The sequence below is a fragment of the Leucoraja erinacea genome, chromosome 26 (genome assembly GCF_028641065.1).
Source record: "Leucoraja erinacea ecotype New England chromosome 26, Leri_hhj_1, whole genome shotgun sequence".
NCBI classification, from domain to species: Eukaryota; Metazoa; Chordata; class Chondrichthyes; order Rajiformes; family Rajidae; genus Leucoraja; species Leucoraja erinaceus.
Genome location: NC_073402.1, coordinates 9,049,584 through 9,070,333, shown reverse-complemented (window position 1 = coordinate 9,070,333; position 20,750 = coordinate 9,049,584). Strand labels below are relative to the sequence as shown.

Genomic DNA, 20,750 nt, shown 5'->3' with positions numbered 1-20,750 from the left:
TCCCCTATCATGCATCGCATGTGCATTTAAATTAGGCATCTTGTCATAGTGGGTGTGTGTACATATTCATGTAATCTCATCAAGCATGCGTAGTTGAGCGTGACTTCGTGTCCCTTTCCCCTTCGTTCTAATTTCTTTACTATCTCCTGCTGAAGTCTTTCTACTGCTACTTTTTATCTAGAATTTCTCTCTGTTCTTATATCGTTACTTTCTAATCTAATAGCAGTCTGGTTTCTGCCTTATTTCTTTCTAAGTTATTTTTCTATCCCTAGTCTAAATCAACCATGCCTGCTAACTCTTTCCTCACATTTCCGAAGCAGAGGATTCGACAAATTCACAACTCTCTGGTTGAAAATGTTTTTGCTCATCTCAGTTCTAAATGGCCAACCCCTTATTCTTAGACTGTGGCCCCGGTTCTGGACACCCTCAACATCGGGAACATGGTTCCTGCATCTAGCGTGTCCAATCCCTTAATAATGTTATATGTTTCTATAAGATACCCTCTCATCCTTCTAAATTCCAGTGAATACAAGCCCAGTCGCTCCATTCTTTCATCATATGACAGTTCCGCCATCCCGAGAATTAACCTCGTGAACCTACACGCTGCACTCCCTCAATCGCAAGAATGTCCTTCCTCAAATTAGGAGACCAAAACTGAACACAGTACTCCAGGTGTGGTCTCACCAGGGCCCTGTACAACTGCAGAAGGACCTCTTTGCTCCTATATTCAAATTCTCTCATTATGAAGGCCAACATGCCATTAACTTTCTTCACTGCCTGTTGTACCTGCACGTTTACTTTCAGTCACTGATGTACAAGGACACCCAGGTCTTGTTGCACTTTCCCTTTTCCTAATCTGACACCATTCAGATAATAATCTGCCTTCTTTTTCTTGCCACCAAAGTGGATAACCTCACATTCATCAACATTATACTGCATCTGCCATGCATCTGCCCACACACCCAACCTATCCAAGTCACTGTGCATTCTCATAGCATCCTCTTCACACTGCCTCACAGCTTTATGCCATCTGCAAATATGCAAATGTTACTTTTAATTCCTTCATCTTGAGGGGGTGCCGTTGAGTATGGCTGCCCAGCCTGCAGCTGTCTGTCCTTTCACCCTTTTATAATTTTTTTAGTATGTTAAAAGTCCATTTGGAGGTCTAATCTTTTTTATGTCGGGGGTGGGGGAGAAGGGGAAGGGGGGGGAAACTATTTTTCTCAGTCCCTACCTGGTCGAAGATGCGGCTTTCTCTGAGACGTATCTTCGCCCCTTCCTCTTGGCCTTCCACCGGGACTGGGACGGCGTTTCCTGCTTCGGCTTTGGCAGCGGCACTTGCCCGGGTCACCGTGCGGTGGGCTCCAGAGTGCTGAGACCGCCGACTCCCAACATCGCGGAGCTGTTGTTGCGGAGCTTCCAGCCGCGGGCGACGCTGACTTTAAAACACCACGGAGCCTGGAATCTCTTGCCGAGATCGCCAGTGTCAGAGCTCTGACCAGCGCAGCCCGTGGACTTCGGGAGCTGCGGTCTCCGGGGAGGAAGCGGCCGTTCCAGACACTCCAAGCCGCTGAAGAGTGTTCACCCGACGCCGAAGCCCCATCATCCGGCGAGAGGGCCTGAACATCGGGCCGCTGGTGCGGCGACTGCGGAGGCCCCAATAGGCCCGACCATGGGTGAACAAGGGGAAGAGGACTGGACTTTGTGCCTTCCCTCACAGTGGGAACCATTGTGGGGGGATGTTTTATGTTTTATATTAAATTCTTTTTTAATGTGTTGTTTTACTTTTATTGGTGTGCTGCAAAAAATATTACATTCTGAATTTCTCTGAGGGGATTAATAATCTATCTATCTATCAGAAATTAATATATATTGTAAATAGCAGCGGTCCCAGCACCGAGACTTGCAGCACCCCACTAGTCACTACCTGCCATTCTGAAAGGGACCTGTTAATACTGTTGTTTCCTGTCTGCCAAACAATTTTCTATCCATGTCAATACTCTACCCCCAATACTATGTGCTCTAATTTTTCCCACTAATCTTCTGTGTGGGACCTTATCAAAGGCTTTCTGAAAGTCCAGGTACACTGACTCTCCCTTGTCCATTTAACTTGTTACATCCTCAAAAAATTCCAGAAGATTAGTCAAGCAAGATTTCCTTTTCGTAAATCAATGCTGACTTGGACCAATCCTGTTACTGCTATCCAAATGCACTGCTATTACATCTTTAACAATTGACTCCAGCATCTTCCCCACCACCGATGTCAGGCTAATGGGCCTGTCCCACTTAGGCGAATGTTTCGGCCGCTGGCGGCGATTGTCATAGTCGCAGCAGGTCGCCGAAAAAACAGCGACTGGACCCCTCCACGACAATGTCTATGACAAGCTACACCTAGTTGACGTCCACACGCAACAAGCTACGACAACTGAATACAACTTAAGACAATTCAGTCGCCGGTACCTGTCGCCGGTTGACGTAGGTAGTCGCCAATGGAATTCACCGAAGTCAGCACCGGCGACCTAATCCACGAGTTAAGAAGAGTGTCGACCATGCTGTGAGTTTGAAGGTCGAAGACACTCTTCTAATCTCGCAGATTAGGTCGCCCAAGTGGGACAGCCCCTTAATGGCTGCAACCCTAATTGAAGGGTTCTTGTTAGTTCTTATTTGGAATAAGAGATGCATGTGAAGTTGAATACATGGAAGTTCAATCTTCTTAGAATAATGACTCCTCAACAGTGGATGGCATCAAATGAAGGATGGCTGGTCATTTTGTGTAAGGGGTAACTGATACCTGTGAGTATATAACAGACTGGAATGAAGTCGGGAGGTTGGGGTGGTATCTGCTCTCTTTCTGTGCCGCTGACTTATGGTGCCACCTTGTTACAGGCGACATTCACATTGGCATGGCTGATCGGAATGGGCAGCTGGAGGTGGAAATTACCCAAGCCCGGGGACTGACCCCCAAGCCTGGCACAAAGGCTTTGCCAGGTAGGTGCCAAGAGATACACACTTCAACTGCTTCTCTCGTGCATCATTGCAGTGCCACTGGTTCATATCAGGGACCTAATGCATGTGCTGTACTATTTGCTGATAAATAGGATTAAATGGTTAAAAGTTAAGCACATGACCTGTCATCTGACACCAGTGGATAAGGAAGTGGAGACCATGTTCATTTGTACCTGTCTGAACCAGTACAAAACTGCTGGGGTTAGTTAAATTTAGTTTAGAGGTACATCGTGGGAACAGGCCAGTCGGCCCATTAAGTCCACGCCGACCATCAAGCACCCATTCACACTAATGCGATAATCCCACTTTCCCATCTACTCCCTACACACTAACGGCAATTTACACAGGCCAATTAGCCTACAAATCCACATGTCTTTGGGATGTGGGAGGAAACGGAGAGTCTAGAGGACACCTACACAAAGGGTGAACGTGCAAACTCCGCACGGACAGCACCCAAGGTGAGGATCGAACCTGGGTGTCTGACACTGTGAAGCAGCAGTTCTACCAGCTACCCCACTGTGTTGCCAAACCGGAGTCCATGTCCAATCGCACTTGCAGGCAGCAGGCACAGAAATTCCTCCGGATGTCTGGAATCCTAGTGGGACATCCCCTACCATATCCTATTGTGTAGAACTTCATTGGATCAAACTTCTTTCCATTCATCTCCAATGTATAGAATCCAAAGAATTAAACTCCTTTCCATTCACTGCCATCCCTCGGTTGAGTTTCATTAAATCCCTATCCATTTACTACTTATATATAGATCAAACAATTTTCCATTCACTGTAATTCTGAAGTTAACTTACTTTCAAGTGTCAAGAGAGTCAAATGTGTTTAATTGCCATATGTACTGATAATAGAACAATTAAATTCTTGTAGAAACAAGGAACTGCAGATGCTTGTTTACAAATGAAGATACAAAGTGCTGGAGTAACTCAGCGGGTCAGACATCATCTCTGGATAGATGACGTTTTGGATTGTGACTTTTCGTGAATGATCCCAACCCGAAATACACCCTGTCCATGTTCTCCAGAGATGCTGTCTGACCCATTGAGTTATGTCACAGGGAAAAAGCAATTGTGGATTTGGTGTTATGTGATAACCCGGGTTTGATAAGGGAACTCAAGGTAAAGCAACCATTAGGAGGCAGCGACCACAACATCATAAATTTTAATCTGCAATTTGAGTGGGAGAAGGTGAAATCGGATGTGTCGGTATTGCAGCTGAGCGGAGGGGACTACTGAGGCATGAGGGAGAAGCTGGCCAAAGTTGACTGGAAAGGAACCCTAGCAGGGGTGACGGTGCAATAGCAATGGCAGGAATTTCCTGGGATAATATGGAAGATGCAGGATCATTTCGTTCCGAAGAGGAAGAAAGATTCTACAGAGAGGACCTTGGCTGACAAGAGAAGTCAAGGACAGTATAAAACTAAAAGAGAAGGCGTATATCACAGCAAAGATTAGTGGGAAGCCAGAGGGTTTGGGAAGCTTTTAAAGAACAACGGAAGGTAACTAAAAAAACAATATGGGAAGAAAAGATGAAATACGATGGTAAGCTATCCAATAATATAAAAGAGAGTAGCAAGAGTTTCTTCAGTTATATAAAGAGTAAGAAAGAGGGAGGAGTGGAAGTTGGGCCACTGGAGAATGATGCAGGACAAGTGATAAAGGGGAATATAGAAATGGCAGAGGAGTTAAATAACTGTTTTTGCGTCAGTCTCCACAGTGGAAGACATCAGCAACATGCCTGAATTTTAAGAGAGTCAGAGGGTGGAGTTGGTGCAGTGGCTATTGCCAGGGAGACGGTCTTGGGAAGCTGAAAGGGCTGAAGGTGGATAAGACACCTAGGCTGGATGGACTGCACCCAGATCTGAAAGAGGTGGCTATAGAGATTATGGAGGCATTGACTGTGATATTTCAAGAATCACTAGAGGCAGGAGAGGTCCCAGATGATTAGGAAATTGCCAATATTACCCCGCTGCACAAGAAGGGAGCAAAGCAGAATAGTGGGAACTATAGGCCGGTTAGACTGACTTTGGTGGTTGGTGAGATTTTAGAGTCCATTATAAAGGACGAGGTTACAGAGTACATATAGGCTCACGATAACATAGGCCAAAGTCAGCATGGCTTTGTGAAGGGGAGGTCTTGCTTGACAAATTTGCTGGAAATCTTTGAAGAGTAAATAGCAATACATACAAAGTAGAGTCAGTAGATGTTGTTTAATTAGATTTTCAGAAAGCCTTCGATAAGTTGTCACATGTGAGGCTGCTAAAGGGCCTGTCCCACTTTCACAACCTAATTCACGACCTTTTCTACTCGTAGACATTTTTCATCAGGCTAGAAAAACGCCCCGACCTACATGATGCCACGAGTACCTACAACTAGCATCACAACCTACATAAGACCTACCTACGACCTCCCACAACCTCCTATGACCTCCTACGACCTTGTGACGACCATGCTGCGAGTATGAGTCAAGGGCAAACTCGGCAGAGGTCGTGAATTAGGTCGTGAAAGTGGGACAGGCCCTTAAGGAAGATGAGAGCCCACGGTATCAAAGGGCAGATACTAGCATGATACCAGGTTGGCTGAATGGCAGAAGACAAAGAGTGGCAATAAGGGGAGCTTTTTCTAGTTGGCTACCGGCGACTAGCGAAGTTCCGCAGGGGTCAGTGCTGGGGCCGCTACTCTTCACGTTGCATATTAATGATTTGGACAAGGGGATTGAAGGCTTTGTGGCAAAGTTTGTGGATGATACGAAAATAGGTGGAGGGGCAGGTAGTGTAGATAAAGCAGGGACTCTGCAGAAGGACTTGGACAGGTTGGGGGAGTGAGCAGAGAAGTGGCAGATGGAATATTATGTAGCAAAGTGTGGAGTCATGCATTTTGGTAGTAGGAATAAAGGCATAGACTATTTTCATGATGGGAAGAGAATCCAGAAATCAGAGGTGCAAAGGGACTTGGGACTGCTGGTGCAGGATTCCTCAAAAATTAATCTGCAAGTTGAATCAGTAGTAAAGAAAACAAACACAATGCTAGCATTTATTTCAAGACGGCTTGTATACAAAATCAGGGATGTAATGCTAAGGCTCTATAAGGCGCTGGTAAGGCCGCATTTAGAATATTGTAAACAATTTTGGGCACCGTATCTGAGGAATGATGTGCTGGCTCTGTGGAGGGTCCAGAGGGGGTTTACACGAATGATTCTAGGAATGACTCGCTCAAGCTATGATGAACGTTTGACGGAACTGGGCCCGTACTCGCTGGGGTTTAGAAGAATGAGGGGGGAACTCATTGAAACATACAGAATAGTAAAAGGCTTGGATAGAGTGGATGTGGAGAGAATGTTTCCACTAGTGGGAGAGTCTAGGACTAGAGGTCATAGCCTTAGAATTAAAGGGCGTTCTTTTAGGAAGGAGATGAGGCAAAACTTATTTAGTCAGAGGATGGTGAATCTGTGGAATTCTTTGCCACAGCAGGCCTTAGAGGCCAAGTCAGTGGATATTTTTACGGCAGGGAAGGATAGATTTTTGATTAGTATGGGTCAGAGGTTATATGGAGAAGGCAGGAGAATGTGGTTCGGAGGGAGAGATAGATCAGCCATGATTGAATGGCAGAGTAGAGTTGATGGGCCGAATGGCCTAATTCTACTCCTATCACATGACCGTATGACCTTCACAGTGACATTTTTACTTGCAGCAGCATAACAGGTCCATAAATATAATACACATAGACAATGTATAATATAAAAATTAAATAATTAACAAAAATACTAGTGTAAACAAAAAACCGTCATTAGTGAAATCAAAGACATTCCATAGAAGTTCACAGTTGAGGCTAATATTGTATATTGTTCAAGAATCTAATGGTTGTTGGGCAGAAGCTATTCTTGAACCAGGTGGTCATGGTTTTCAGACTCCTGTACCTTCTTCCCAATGGTAGGAGTGAAATGAGAGTGTGGGTAGGATGATGTGGGTCTTTGATAATACTGGCTGACTTTTTGAGACAGAGTCATAGAAACATAGAAACATAGAAAATAGGTGCAGGAGTAGGCCATTCGGCCCTTCGAGCCTGCACCGCCATTCAATATGATCATGGCAGATCATCCAACTCGGTATCCTGTTCCTGCCTTCCCTCCATACCCCCTGATCCCTTTAGCCACAAGGGCCGCATCTAACTCCCTCTTAAACATAGCCAATGAACTGGCCTCAACTACCTTCTGCGGCAGAGAATTCCAGAGATTCACCACTCCCTGTGTGAAAAAGGTTTTCTTCATCTCGGTCCTAAAAGATTTCCCCCTTATCCTTAAACTGTGACCCCTTGTTCTGGACTTCCCCAACATCGGGAACGATCTTCCTGCATCTAGCCTGTCCAACCCCTTAAGAAATTTGTAAGTTTCTATAAGATCAATCTTCTAAATTCTAGCGAGTACAAACCGAGTCTATCCAGTCTTTCTTCATATGAAAGTCCTGACATCGCAGGAATCAGTCTGGTGAACCTTCTCTGTACTCCCTCTATGGCAAGAATGTCTTTCCTCGGATTAGGAGACCAAAACTGTACGCAATACTCCAGGTGTGGTCTCACCAAGACACTGTACAACTGCAGTAGAACCTCCCTGCTCCTATACTCAAATCCTTTTGCTATGAATGCTAACATACCATTAGCCTTCTTCACTGCCTGCTGCACCTGCATGCCTACTTTTAATGACTGCTGTACCATGACACCCAGGTCTCGTTGCATCTCCCCCTTTCCTAATCGGCCACCATTCAGATAATAATCTACTTTCCTGTTTTTGCCACCAAAGTGGATAACCTCACATTTATCCACATTGTACTGCATCTGCCATGCATTTTCCCACTCACCCAGCCTATCCAAGTCACCTTGCAGCCTCCTAGCATCCTCCTCACAGCTAACACTGCCCCCCAGCTTCGTGTCATCCGCAAACTTGGAGATCTTGCATTCAATTCTCTCGTCCAAATCATTAATATATATCGTAAATAGCTGGGGTTCCCAGAACTGAGAATTGCGGTACCCCACTAGTCACTGCCTGCCATTGTAAAAAGGACCCGTTTACTCCTACTCTTTGCTTCCTGTCTGCCAACCAGTTCTCTATCCACATCAATACTGAATCCCCAATACCGTGTGCTTTAAGTCTCCTCTAGATACCTTCGATGGTGGGGAGATCAGTACCTGAGATATACTGAGTCGTAATAGTCTGCGGTCTTCTTCGTTCCAAGTTTCTGTCATAATACAAAATTCCAATGGATCAAAAGCTTTCCCATTAACTTCCACTCAGTATAATATGAAAACCACCCAATAGGAAAATCTCTTATGATGTTTCTTAATTATCTTGGATTTGAGACACAAAGCTGGAGGAGATGATTAGCGGAGGCGGCTACAGGCTTTGCACATACGAATGCTTTTCTTTGATGTGTTTAATGCTCAATGTGTTTTGCATTCTGCTCGGTCGAAAGGTTGTGTATATCGTGCGTGTGAAAGAGAAATCTGCGTTTATACTGCATCCTTCCCGATCTCCAGGTTGAGTGCATCATGTCCAATGTTTATTCTAACAATGACCTCCCACAACCACCAATGTGATGCTGAACTGTTACCCTGGTTAAATTGATGAGTGTTCATAATCCAGAACTCCACATAGCTCCTTAAGCAGGAACACAGCGGTGTGGTAATTGCTGGTGTACATCAGCTGGAGGTCCAGATGGGAGGAGAGGTGTAGCCATGTAAATCTCCTTCAAGTCGGGACATGGTCTTTCTCCCGCACTAAAGCATCACATTCAAAGTAGACAAAGGTGCTGGAGAAACTCAGCGGGTGCAGCAGCATCTATGGAGCGAAGGAAATAGGCAACGTTTCGGGCCAAAACCCTCGGTTTTGGCCCGAAACTTTGCCTATTTCCTTCGCTCCATAGATGCTGCTGCACCCGTTGAGTTTCTCCAGCACTTTTGTCTACCTTTGATTTTCCAGCATCTGCAGTTCCTTCTTAAACACATTCAAAGTGTCGTGGTTACAAGCATCACAGTTGGAAGCTTTGCATTTAGTTGGCAAAAAGACTTCTGTCGCACTGCTTAAGTCATTCTTCCTGGTGAATATTTAAAGTATCAACTGAATTAACCAACGCGCAACAGTGTGTATGAATATGTAGATTATTAACTGAAATATCATTCACAATGACATCGTTGGTTTTCTATGTCATTGCCCATACCCCACCTCACCCCAAGCAGGAGACAGCAATTCACAAGTACCTGTTAATGATATAAATAATTACCAAGAGCATTAATTAGCAACTTTTCACAGACTGCGTGCACTTAGAACAGTTGAGCCTTTTGGGAGAGATTGGCAGGACAAAATTACACGGAAGACACTTTCAGAGCAAATTTTCACCCTGTCCTGAACAGTTCCAATGGGAATGAGTACCAGTTCCGATCTGGCAATGGGTGCACTATTTTTGCTGATCACTTAAGGATCATGACACTGACAGGTGCCAATTTGTGAATTAAATGTACATTTAACAGGCTATAGCTAGTTGTGGGAGTCCGTAGGTTTATAATAGACATCAGTCGATAGGCTATCTCCTGAGAGAAGCATTGCAAGTCTGTGTGTCAGGCTCCAGCCACCTTGTGATCACAGTGCTGCACAATTCCAGCAGGGGGCAGACCGGCACCATGGTTCCCTCTCTGTCCTGGGGCTCCTACATTGCCACAAGCAAACTGGAGGAACAGCACCTCGTATTCCCCTTGGGTAGCTTACAACCCAACGGTATTAAGATTCAATTCTCCAATTTTAAGTACAATGTTCCCCTTTTCCACACCTCTTTACTGTACATTCAGGAGTATATTCAGCTGTCCAAAGTTTGTCTGATTTGGTTATAATCTCAGCTCCGGTTTCTCACGTACTTGCGGTAACTCCTCTACCTTTCACACCACAACGATCTATCGCTGCCTTAAAGTACCTCGACCGCTTTCGCCAACCCTCGGCGTAAGGGTTTCAAAGACACACCACCCTCAGAATAAAATTCCAAGTGTGTGGCCCTGTATTTTGAACCGTAAATGCTGCTTCTGGTATCTCCCTCAACAATCCTTCGTACACTCACCCTGTCCACACTCCTCAAGATCTTATCTTCATTTCACTAAGTTAGGAGGACATAAGGTGTTACAAAGGGATATATACATACATACATACATACATACATATATCCCTTTGTAACATCCTTATGTTCTCCTAACTTAGTGAACTGAAGCTAAGATCTTGAGGAGTGTGGACACTTACACTGGTTTCTCCCCCGTCCCTTCCATCAGAAACCCTCAACAGGATTCATAGTTTGCAACCACGTCTTTATTATGGGGTCACATCTGTTTCTATCCAACAATCTGCCTCTCAGGGAACCCTCACAGCTGAGGTCATCTGTTGGCCGTCTCACCTCTTCCCTCCGTTGTTCTTCCCGCTCTTCCCCCCCCCTCCCCCCCCACCCCCCGCAATCAGTCTGAAGAAGGGTCCTGACCTGAAATGTCACCCATCTATTTTCTCCAGAGATGCTGCCTGGCGCACTCAGATACTCCAGCATTTTGTGCCCATCTTTGGTATAAACCAGCATCTGCAGTTCTTTGTTATTACATTCTGAGCATAGATGTGTGAGGGTAGTGATGATGGCACCGTTATAGCACCAGGCCCCAGAGTACGATTATAAACCAGTAACCAAGGAGTGCTCAGTGGACGCATATCCTTGGGCGTGAGGTGATGGAATGGGAGAATATCAAGAGCATGAGATCTAGTGCAACTTGCACCTCGCAGGGTGAGAGTGGCTGTCACTGAGTTACAGCGAGCCCACCAAGCACGATGCACCAATCCAACTATCCAGCTCATCTTGCACGAGTCCCATGTTATTCTCCACTCATTCCCATTGAGCCTCCACACACCTGCACATCAGGGGCAATTTACAGTCACCAATTAAACTTGTGAGGGGCAAATTTGCACGGTCATAAGAAGAACGTGCAAACTCCACACAGACAGCAACGAGGTCAGGCTTGAACTCATCTCCCTGACGCTGTGATGCAGCAACTGTACTATCTGTGCCACTCTGCTGCCCCTAAGGCCATAAGGGAGAAGCAACAGGGAGGGGTAGAACCAAACGGCCCAGGTGATTTATGCGAAGCTAAAAATGAGGTGGGGGGGACGAATTTGGATGATAAAAGATGGGAGGAGATTTAAACAAAGTATGAATGGTGGAATGTACAGGTTGGTCCCAATGCCCTGCTCTATGCTGTTATTCCACGTCTATTATTAGACACGTGGAAGACTAGATGTTCTGGTCAGACGAGGTTTTCCAGTTCTAACACTGACTTCTTGGGTCTGTTCAATATAAACAATATCCAAGCAGATGGTATTGTTCAGATCCTAAAGACTTGAATAAAGTTATTGATAGCGATGTGGTTCTGCATCAGCAACGGGAGATGTATCTTCACTGACTACACGGAGCTAAGGCTTTGATGGAATCAGATGTTTCTTAAGAGTTTTAAAATGCGTTTAGATAAGGGCAGCCCAGTGGCACAGCCACTGCATCACAGCGCCAGAGACCCGGGTTCAGTCCTGACCTCGGGTTCTTTCTGTGGAATTTGCATGTTCGACCTGTGACTGCGTGGATTTCGACCGGATGCTCCGGTTTCTTCCCACATCCCAGTGGGCCTGTAGGTTAATTGGCTGCTGTTAATTGCCCCCTAGTGTACAGGAAGTGGATGAGAAAATGGACAGAACTAGTGTGAACGGCCGATCGATGGTCGGTGTGGACGGTGGGCTGAAGGGCCTCTTTCCGTGCTGTTTCTTTCAATCAATAACCATAAAAATATCACATTTAATTGCTTTCCACGCACCTTTATGGGCGTCTTACCAGATGTGGAAGCCATTACTGTGTTTTTCCAAAGGAAGTTGGAGGTATTGGTGGAAAGGCATCAGAGAATAGAAACATTGTGGATGATCTTGTGGCCGTTGGTTTGACAGAAAAGTTGGAAGAAGCTAATCAGGTCCATAATAAACATCTGGATTAATTCATTCAACAGTGCTGCGAGGCTTCAGAGGCGCTAAATAAAATTAATGCGGAACATGAGAGGCAGCAAGATGTTTAATTGGATATCTTGCCCGGGGAGAGGACTTTGTGTTCATCCCATCAAAGCTAAAGCAGTTTGGAGATATCCTCACCTCCAGGATCCAGTGTTTGTTGGGAATATGACTCCCAACAAATATCCGAGCTCTTCTCTTATCTGTCGAAAAGGATGAAGCTGCTCAGAGATTTAACACTGGGAGACGCAGAGTGGTTCAGGGGAGAACCCAAAGAAATAAAACTGCAAAAGAACCCTTCGCTTGCGCAGTGCCTCAATATTTTGTTCTTCAGGAAGAGATAGCTCTCAATGTTAGTCCAAACCTGAAACAACATCGTATGTGTAGGAAGGAACTTCAAATGCTTGTTTACACTGAAGATAGACACAAAATGCTGGAGTAACTCAGCGGGACAGGCAGGGTAGAAGGAATGGGTGACATTTCAGGTCAAGACCCTTCTTCAGACTGCTCGTCCCAACCCGAAACATCACCCATTCCTTCTCTCCAGAGATGCTGCCTTTCCTGCTGAATTACAAATGACGGAGCCCCAAAGCTATTGCATAGTCTGTGACACGGTTGATCCACATGTTTATGATTGGGTATGGTGAATGTTTAAACAGATTATTAACCATCGAAAACTACAAAACACAATCTAGAGGAACTTCGACGAATGATGCTGAGAATATCAAAGTTTTCTTTGAAAATAGAGTACAGCAAAGGAGGAAATAGATGATAATGATACAACACTTAGCAGAGCTGACTTGCCTGAGGTTAGTCGCTGTGATTCAGCAGCTCAAATGGAAGAGGCTGATTAGTGCGAAACACTTGGCTGTTGGTGACATATATTGGGAGCAGCTTCATCATTCAGCTGCTAGTGATCCAGTCCAGAAGCAACAGGAAGAATTGAGTACCGTTCTGATCATCCCATTACAGGAAGTAAGTGGAGGCTTTGGAGAGGGTGCAGAAGGGGTTTAGAGGGCATTAGCTCTAAGGAGGTTGCACAGACTTGGATTGTTTTGTCTGGAGCATCAGAGGCAGGAGGGAGATCTGATAGAAGTCTCTGCAATTCTGAAAGCGTAGAGGGGACGGCTTTAAAGTGAAAGGGAAGTAGTTTAAAGGCAATGTGCAGGGCACATTGGTTTTTTTTTACACAGAGGGTGGTGGGTGGCTGGATTGTGCTGCCATGGGTGGTGGTGGAGGCAGATACGATAGCGGTGTTTAATTTTTTTTTTAGATAGGCACATGGATATGCAGAGAATGGAGGGATATGGAATGTGCAGGCAGCTGGGATTAGTTTAAATTGGCATCATATTCGGCATGGACATTGTGAGTCGAAGGGCCTGTTCCTGTGCTGTACTTTTCTATCTTCTTTGTTCTACCTGCTGCAACTTCAACTCAATGCGTCAATGAACGCCAGTCTGGTTTTTGAGGGAAGTAAACAAACATTTTGCTCACCACGATGTGAGAGACACTATTGGTGAGAGTGAGTGAGTGAGTGAGTGAGTGAGTCAGCTGCGAGTGTCTGAGATAGCATCTTTTGAATAGGGCCCATCTGAAACCAGATGTCAAAGTTGAATTTCAGAGAGCAGGGGTGGGGCAAACCCTTGTAGCATCTCGGTCACATCTATCCCTCAACCAAGAATTCCCTGCTCCTTTATTCATCACTTTTCGCAGGACCCTGCTGTGCAGAAATTACTTCCTACTTTAGAGGAGTAACAGCCCTTCAATGGGTGCAATGCAATTGTCTTTTCATCAATGTCTGAAATGTCTACGGTAACTAACTGGGTTTTATTCTGTGTTTGCCCACTAACAGTGTGTCTCTTCTGTACCACAGTCCCGTACATTAAAGTCTACCTCCTGGAGAATGGCATGTGTATTGCAAAGAGAAAAACCAAGTTATCAAAGAAGACCTTGGACCCGGTTTACCAGCAGGCACTGCTGTTCGATGAGGGTCCTCAAGGTCGGGTACTGCAGGTTAGTGCTGGTGTCACCCCGACAGACTGCCAACACAGCGAGGGACTCTCTTCCCAACAGGTGGTTGGTTAGGGTTGCCAATTGTCCCACATTAGCCGGGACATCCCGTATTTTGAGCTAAATTGGTTTGTCCCATACTGGACCGCCCTTGTCCCGTATTTGACTGTAATTAGCATAGGGCACGCTAAAGGGCCTGTCCCACTTGGCAATTTTATCAGCGACTGCCGGCATCATTGACTGACGTGTCAGGTCACTGAAAGATTTGCGGCGTGATGCGACGTGAAGTGATGCGGCGGTGACGCACGTGATGACATGTGACGCGCGGTGTTTTTTCAAGTATCGCAACATTTTTTTTGCCGCTGCTGGATTTTGAAATGTTCAAAATCTTCTGACGCCGGCAATCGCCGAACAAAATCCGCCAAGTGAGACAGGCCCTTTACAGACAGATCCTAGATCGGATACAATAGCGTGCGTGCGTGTTGAAGCCACACACCAGTGATTCACCTGTCATCCGCCCCCTTCTGCGCATCAGTTGTACGCTATATTTTGCTCGTCTCTGTAACCCCCTCCCATCCACTCTTACCCCCCCCCTCCCCTCCCCCCTCAATGCCCTAGAGGTGTTATCTCCCTGTGGCTTTATCTGCCCAGACACAGGGGAGCAGGAAGAGTTTGGCATTGGATCAATAAGCCAGACCTTTGAATTCCAGATTTTGGGAATGTGTTAAAATAATCTGAAAATTAAAAACTGATATTAAAATATGTCATAGAATGATACAGAATGGAAACAGGCCCTTCGGCCCAACTTGCCCACAATTATCCTATCTATGTACCTGTCTAACTGTTTCTTAAACGTTGGGATAGTCCCTGTCTCAACTACCACCTCTGGCAGCTTGTTCCATACACTCACCACCCTTTGTGTGAAAAAGTTACCCCTCAGATTCCTATTCAATCTTTTCCCCTTCACATTCAGCGTATGTCCTTTTTTCCTTGATATACCTACTCTGGGCAAGAGACTGTGCATCTACCCAATCTATTCCTCTAATGGTTTTATACACCGCCATAAGATCACCCCTCATCCTCCTGCGCTCCAAGGAATAGAGCCCCAGCCTAGTCAACCTCTCCCTATAGCTCAGACCCTCCAGTCCTGGCAACATCTTTGTAAATTTTCTCTGTACCCTCTCCAGCTCTTTTCATGGTGCTCAGAACTGAACACAATGCTCTAAATGCGGCCTCACCAACATCTTACACAACTACACGATGACCTCCCAACGTCTAGCACCCGTAGTCCCGAATGCACCCGGGTCTCTGGCGCTGTACGGCAGAAACTCTACCGCTGTGCCACCATGCTGCTCAGTGTCACTGTCCATGGTGATTTCACTTGGTTTATTCCTATTTTTAAGAGACCTGTTGCCCTGGCTGGGCCCAGCCTGTTTGTCGCTTTAGATGACTGTTCAACCTCCAGCCATCCACATCCTGCATCTATGCCCTAACTGGCAGCAGGTCCTATTCACCGATCACCCCTCCGGACCAGCTTGGTTCAGAATCTTGATTTAAATAGTCTTATCTTTAGAAATACTTCCATGGCCTCACTCTGTCTGCACAGAACCTGATATTCCGCTTGGCTAGTTTAAAACAACAGTATGAACATTGAATTCTCCAATTTTATATAACTAACTAACACTCTTCCCCTACCCCTTTCACCTCATCTCTTCCCTGCACCCCACTTGCATGCACACCCATTTCTCCCACTATCCTGCTCACTTCCCTCTGTCCCATTCTATCCATATCCTGTCCACTGGCTTCACATTCTGAACCTCTTCTCTTCTTATCTCAGTATTTTGTATTTTCATCTCTGGTCTTTCTCACTCATCTGCTCATCAAAACCCCCTCACTTGTGTCCATTTATCACTTGCCTGACTCTCTCTCCCCCCCCCCCCCCCCCCCCCCCCCCCCCACTGGCAATGGAGGAGGCCCAGGACAGAAAGGTTAGTGCGGGAATGGGAAGGGGAGTAAAAATGGTTGGCAAGTAAGAGGAAGTAGCCAGCGATCTCCTGTTCACATGCAAATCTTTTCCCTGCCCCCCTTTCTCCTTCCCCTGAAGGGCCCGGCCCCAAAACATCGCCTATCCATGTTCTCCAGACGTGCTGGCTGACCCACTGAGTCACTCCAGCACATTGTGTCTTTTTTATATCTCGCAATTTATTTCTTGACTTCCATATCGTCGACTTCACGGGAACTAATGTCCCGATTCCTTTTCCAAACTGGTCGTCCTATCTTACAAGTATCACCTATTGATCTCGATGTGCTTGCAGGTCATAGTGTGGGGAGATTATGGTCGGATGGACCACAAGTACTTCATGGGAATGGCCCAGATCCTGCTGGAGGAACTCGACCTGTCCACCCTGGTCACGGGGTGGTACAAGCTCTTCCCCACATCGTCCCTGGTCGATTCCACGGTGGCACCCATCACCCGTCGTCTCTCTCAGTCCTCGCTCGACAGCAGCACAAGTCCAGCCGGCCAGTAAAGGTCTCCATGGACAGGACAAGGAGCATATCATTAGAATGCCAAGGGGTGGCTGTAAATACTGTATGTGCAATTTGACCAACTGCTGCTAATGCTAGTCTGTTCTTTTATTTACTTTCAATTACCTTGGTAGTATAAGTAATCTCCGCAACCTGTGCATTCATTTACATGTTTGGGGAAATTGCTTTTGTATGCATAAGGGATAAAGTGCAATAGAGGGAGAACTTCTCACCACAGTTAGTACAAGCCTTCCTTTTCACAAGAGCAATGCACACAATAGAACGTGAGTAACCTGTCAACAGTTGGAAGGATGGTCCAAACGGAGGCTGGAGATCCAGACGGCCAGCACCATCGGGGTCTGTCGATGAGTGGATGCCTTGACTCATTCCCTCCTCACCGTGTCGCACCTTGCTGGCACGGAGCCCGAACTAGGAGAAACCAGCCTTCAGCTCCACTCATAAGACTATTGTGCATTTGCTTCAGTTGAATGCATTTGGAATGTTTCCGTGAAGGTTCTCCCTCAGCAGTGATGGAAGGCATCGGCGGCGAGGAAAGCCTGCTGACCCTTCTCACCATGACAGTATTCCTCCTCGAAACCTGCATCGTCTGAAGGAACAATCCCACGATCCTGTCTCTGCCTTACCAAGCGTCTCTGAGCATGAGCACCCTCCTTTCAGAATGAGGTTTGAGAAGGCATGCCGAACACTTCTACAACCTTTGCATAAACAACCTGACCATCAGCACCCTGAGCCTTGGTAGGCAGCTCCATCCCACCCTTCCGCACTTCCCGCAGTAAGCACTGCTTACTCCATGCACTGAGATCTCAGTGAAGCAAACATTGGCTGGTCTGGGACCTCCTGTATAGTCCAAACCAGCCTAAAAAAAAAATCTCTTCTACGTAACACATTCCTTCACATGTCCGTCCACTGCATCCTAGAAAATAAAAAATCGAGACACCTGCATGTTTTGACCATCTTTAAAACTTTGTTGACTTCAAAATAATACATCCTATAATAGTTCTAGGAACATAGAACTCTGACAATGGATTTTGGCAACAGGCGGCAAAGAAACCAGAAGGGCTACTGTTTTATTTTTGTTCAATGAGCTGCACTGTGGGCCTTGGATCCAAACAATCTCCCAAACTGTCAGTCAAACTTGGGAATATCACGTGGCACTGTCTGTTCTAAATTTACTGAAGCCAGCCTTGTTTGAAGAAGGGTGAAAGTTCCAACAGAGAGGGAAGGCACCTCTCCAGCTGTCGACCAGGTCCAGTCACTCAGCGGTGGGGACCAGGTCACTAAATGAGCCATTGCACGATCCCGATGAATAACGGCTCTGGGCCGGAGAAAGTAAAAACTCACATCAGCCAATTGTTAAACAGATTCCACAACAGTCTCGCTTTTCTCAATCTTGATGACAGGAGCATGTTGGAGTGTTGACTGGGACCCAACACTGGAACACACCACAGGCAGAGGATTTCACAGCATCCTAGCCGGGCAGTTAGATATTTCACCTAACCCAGTCTTCCAGCAAGACCTGGGCCTCAATGTGGCCAATGGCTGTTAACTTTCACCATCTGCCAACCTTAACCAAGCAAGGAACAATAATGACTCATGGTCGATTTCAGAGGATTCTAACATAAAGCAAAAAGACTTTGTTTATCCAACGATTATATTTAAAAATAAAACTGGAAAAAGGCAGAATATATCAAAAGGCAAGCACTTTATGGTTATGTAGCTGCTCAGTAGCCTACTGTGTAAATCCATGAAGAACTTGAATGGTATCACAGGTGAGGAACCCAAGGATCTAAAGATCCATCCTTCCCATCCTCCCTCTTCACGTTCAAGATCCCATGGACACAGAGGCTCGATAATGGGCTGATTGTTAAGGTGTGATTAAATGTGATATTTTGTGTAATTCTGGCAAAAATGTAGCACTGTCACTCACATAGCTGTGATCCTACTATGTTTCCTCATCATTGCAAAAAAGCACAGCCAACTTCATGTTGATTCTTGCATCGACAACACATAAAGAGATGAAAGGTTTTCTGCATATGACATGAACCATTGGCGGTCTCTCAGCGGACCCTAATGAAGTCCCATATTATTGGACAGTTGAAGAAAGTCGAGGTGGGGAATGGTTCCCATTATCTGGATTACCTGCGCTGAAGTGCTCCATCTTAGCGGGGTGGAAAATTCAGTCACTGAAGGAAGATGGCATTCTTTGTCTGAAAAGATGTTCCTGGTATTAACACGTTGATGGGAATTATTCCTTACCTAACACATGGAAGCTGTTTTATGGATTTCTCTCTGTAGCAAGGCTGGGACTGCAAAACTATTCTGTATGAGATGGGTTTTTTTAAATAAGAACTTCATGCAGTTTTACCATCAAATTGAGATCCAACACATCGGATGACTTACTGTAAAATGGCATTTCCTTCTGTATAAGTAATGTGGTTCTACTATGAAACTGTCAGAGGTCACATCATTGGTTTGATATAATAATTAATAACTTGTCTTGTAAAGTTTGGTCAGATTATGATGCACCTATTGTTAGCCTTGACTGCACTGTCTTTGTGGAGTATATAAAGTGCATCAAGCATTTCAGTATTGTATAAAAATGTGACATTTTCAATCAGAATGCTAACCAGTAAAGAGACCATTTTTTGGAAGCCTGTCATAATGCATGAAATACAAATATACACATGCTGGGATATTTGGCTTTCCAGCTTTACAGAATTTCCTTCACCAAATTCCTCAGCTAACTCTCCCGAAGATAATATATTTGGACTATTTCACAGTGATGTAGATTTCTCTCTCGAAAACATCTCCACAAACAGACCCCTATGCTGAGTTCTCCATCCAACCCAGACCAAAGCTGAGCAGCTTCCCTTCGTGTCTCCATAGTTTGAACAGTTTGTGACCATTTGTTAAACTGTTCCCATTCCCATCAAAATAAAAAGCCCATCCTCACAGCTCCTCCTGCAAGTAAAATCTTTGGGAGTATTCAGTCCAGTAAGCTAGAAGGTCACGTTATTTCTGGAGTGTGCACAAGTTACTTTCCAACCACTATTATTGGTGAGCTGTAGATTTAGTCACGTAACCAGAGAGACTGCATTCCTCCATGTGTAGAACATAAGGACGTGCAGCCTTTATGATGACATCTCCTCTGTTACACTATGTCAGCCTTAGATCGCAGAGGTACAATGCTCTGAGGGGTGCGGCCCACAGAATCTGCGTAGCCCATCCATTCCATCTCCCTCCCCTCCCCCCCCCGCTCTTTCGCCACAGCTCTGCAAATGCTCCACCCCCCTTCACTGCAGTCAGTCTGAAGAAGTATCCCAACCTAAAATGTCACCTATTCATGTTCTCCAGAGAAGCTGCCTGAGCCGCTGCGTTACTCCAGCATTGTGTCTCTTTCCCCTCATTGATAGTTTCCGCCATCTCCACAGCCCAAGCTACAGATCCTCCGTGCCCTATTCATTTCAAGGTCTTTCTTCACATTCCCCTGTACATTTTGCTCCAAAATTACAAGCTGTATTGCCTGTCGTTGAATCATTTAGCGTCTCTCTACTGACCCATGTCTTGTTCACCATTCAATGGCCTCTTAACCTTCGTTACCACAAGGACAACCCTGGCTTCCCCAGACTAACCTTGCAGCTGAAACTCCCCCCATCCCTGGAACCGTGCTGGTAAACCTTTCCTTCAACCTCTTCAAGCCTTCATACCCTCCCCACAGTTTGGCAACTCAATTTGAATGGCTGGCCCAAAACTGTGTGTGGTATCAATATACATGATTCTATAACAAAGAATTATCTTGAATTCTTCTTCGAAGAATTATCAAAGAATTATTGCAACACTAACAAAGTGTTGCAAATATGGTTGCTCGTCTACGGCCTCTTTCAATGAGACCTGCTGACAAACCCTAGAGTTCTGTAGGGTGACGGGCAATAGTAAACCTGGAGAAACCATGTTGCAGACATTGCTATTACCCAACATGGCCATAGTTAAAATTGGATCAAAACCCTGCAGCAAACAGTAACAGTCCAAGTCATACACAGCATTGAAGCAGGCCCTTCGGCCCAACTCATCCATGCAGAGAAAGTCGCCCCATCCCAGCTAAACCCATTTAGCTTAGATGAGGC

General features: G+C 45.6%; 1 protein-coding gene across 2 annotated transcripts in view; it reads left to right on the top strand.

Moving 5' to 3' along the window:
* The window catches only part of rims3 (regulating synaptic membrane exocytosis 3), a 130,836-nt gene extending 110,325 nt beyond the window's left edge, over window positions 1-20,511 (top strand). For both annotated transcript variants that reach the window (XM_055656116.1, XM_055656115.1), the window contains 3 exons: window positions 2,887-2,988; window positions 13,943-14,082; window positions 16,395-20,511. In XM_055656116.1, the coding sequence (XP_055512091.1) occupies window positions 2,887-2,988; window positions 13,943-14,082; window positions 16,395-16,607 (455 nt within the window). In that variant the 3' untranslated portion in view covers window positions 16,608-20,511. The remainder of the gene's footprint in view (window positions 1-2,886; window positions 2,989-13,942; window positions 14,083-16,394) is intronic.
* The last annotated feature ends 239 nt before the right edge of the window (window positions 20,512-20,750 follow it).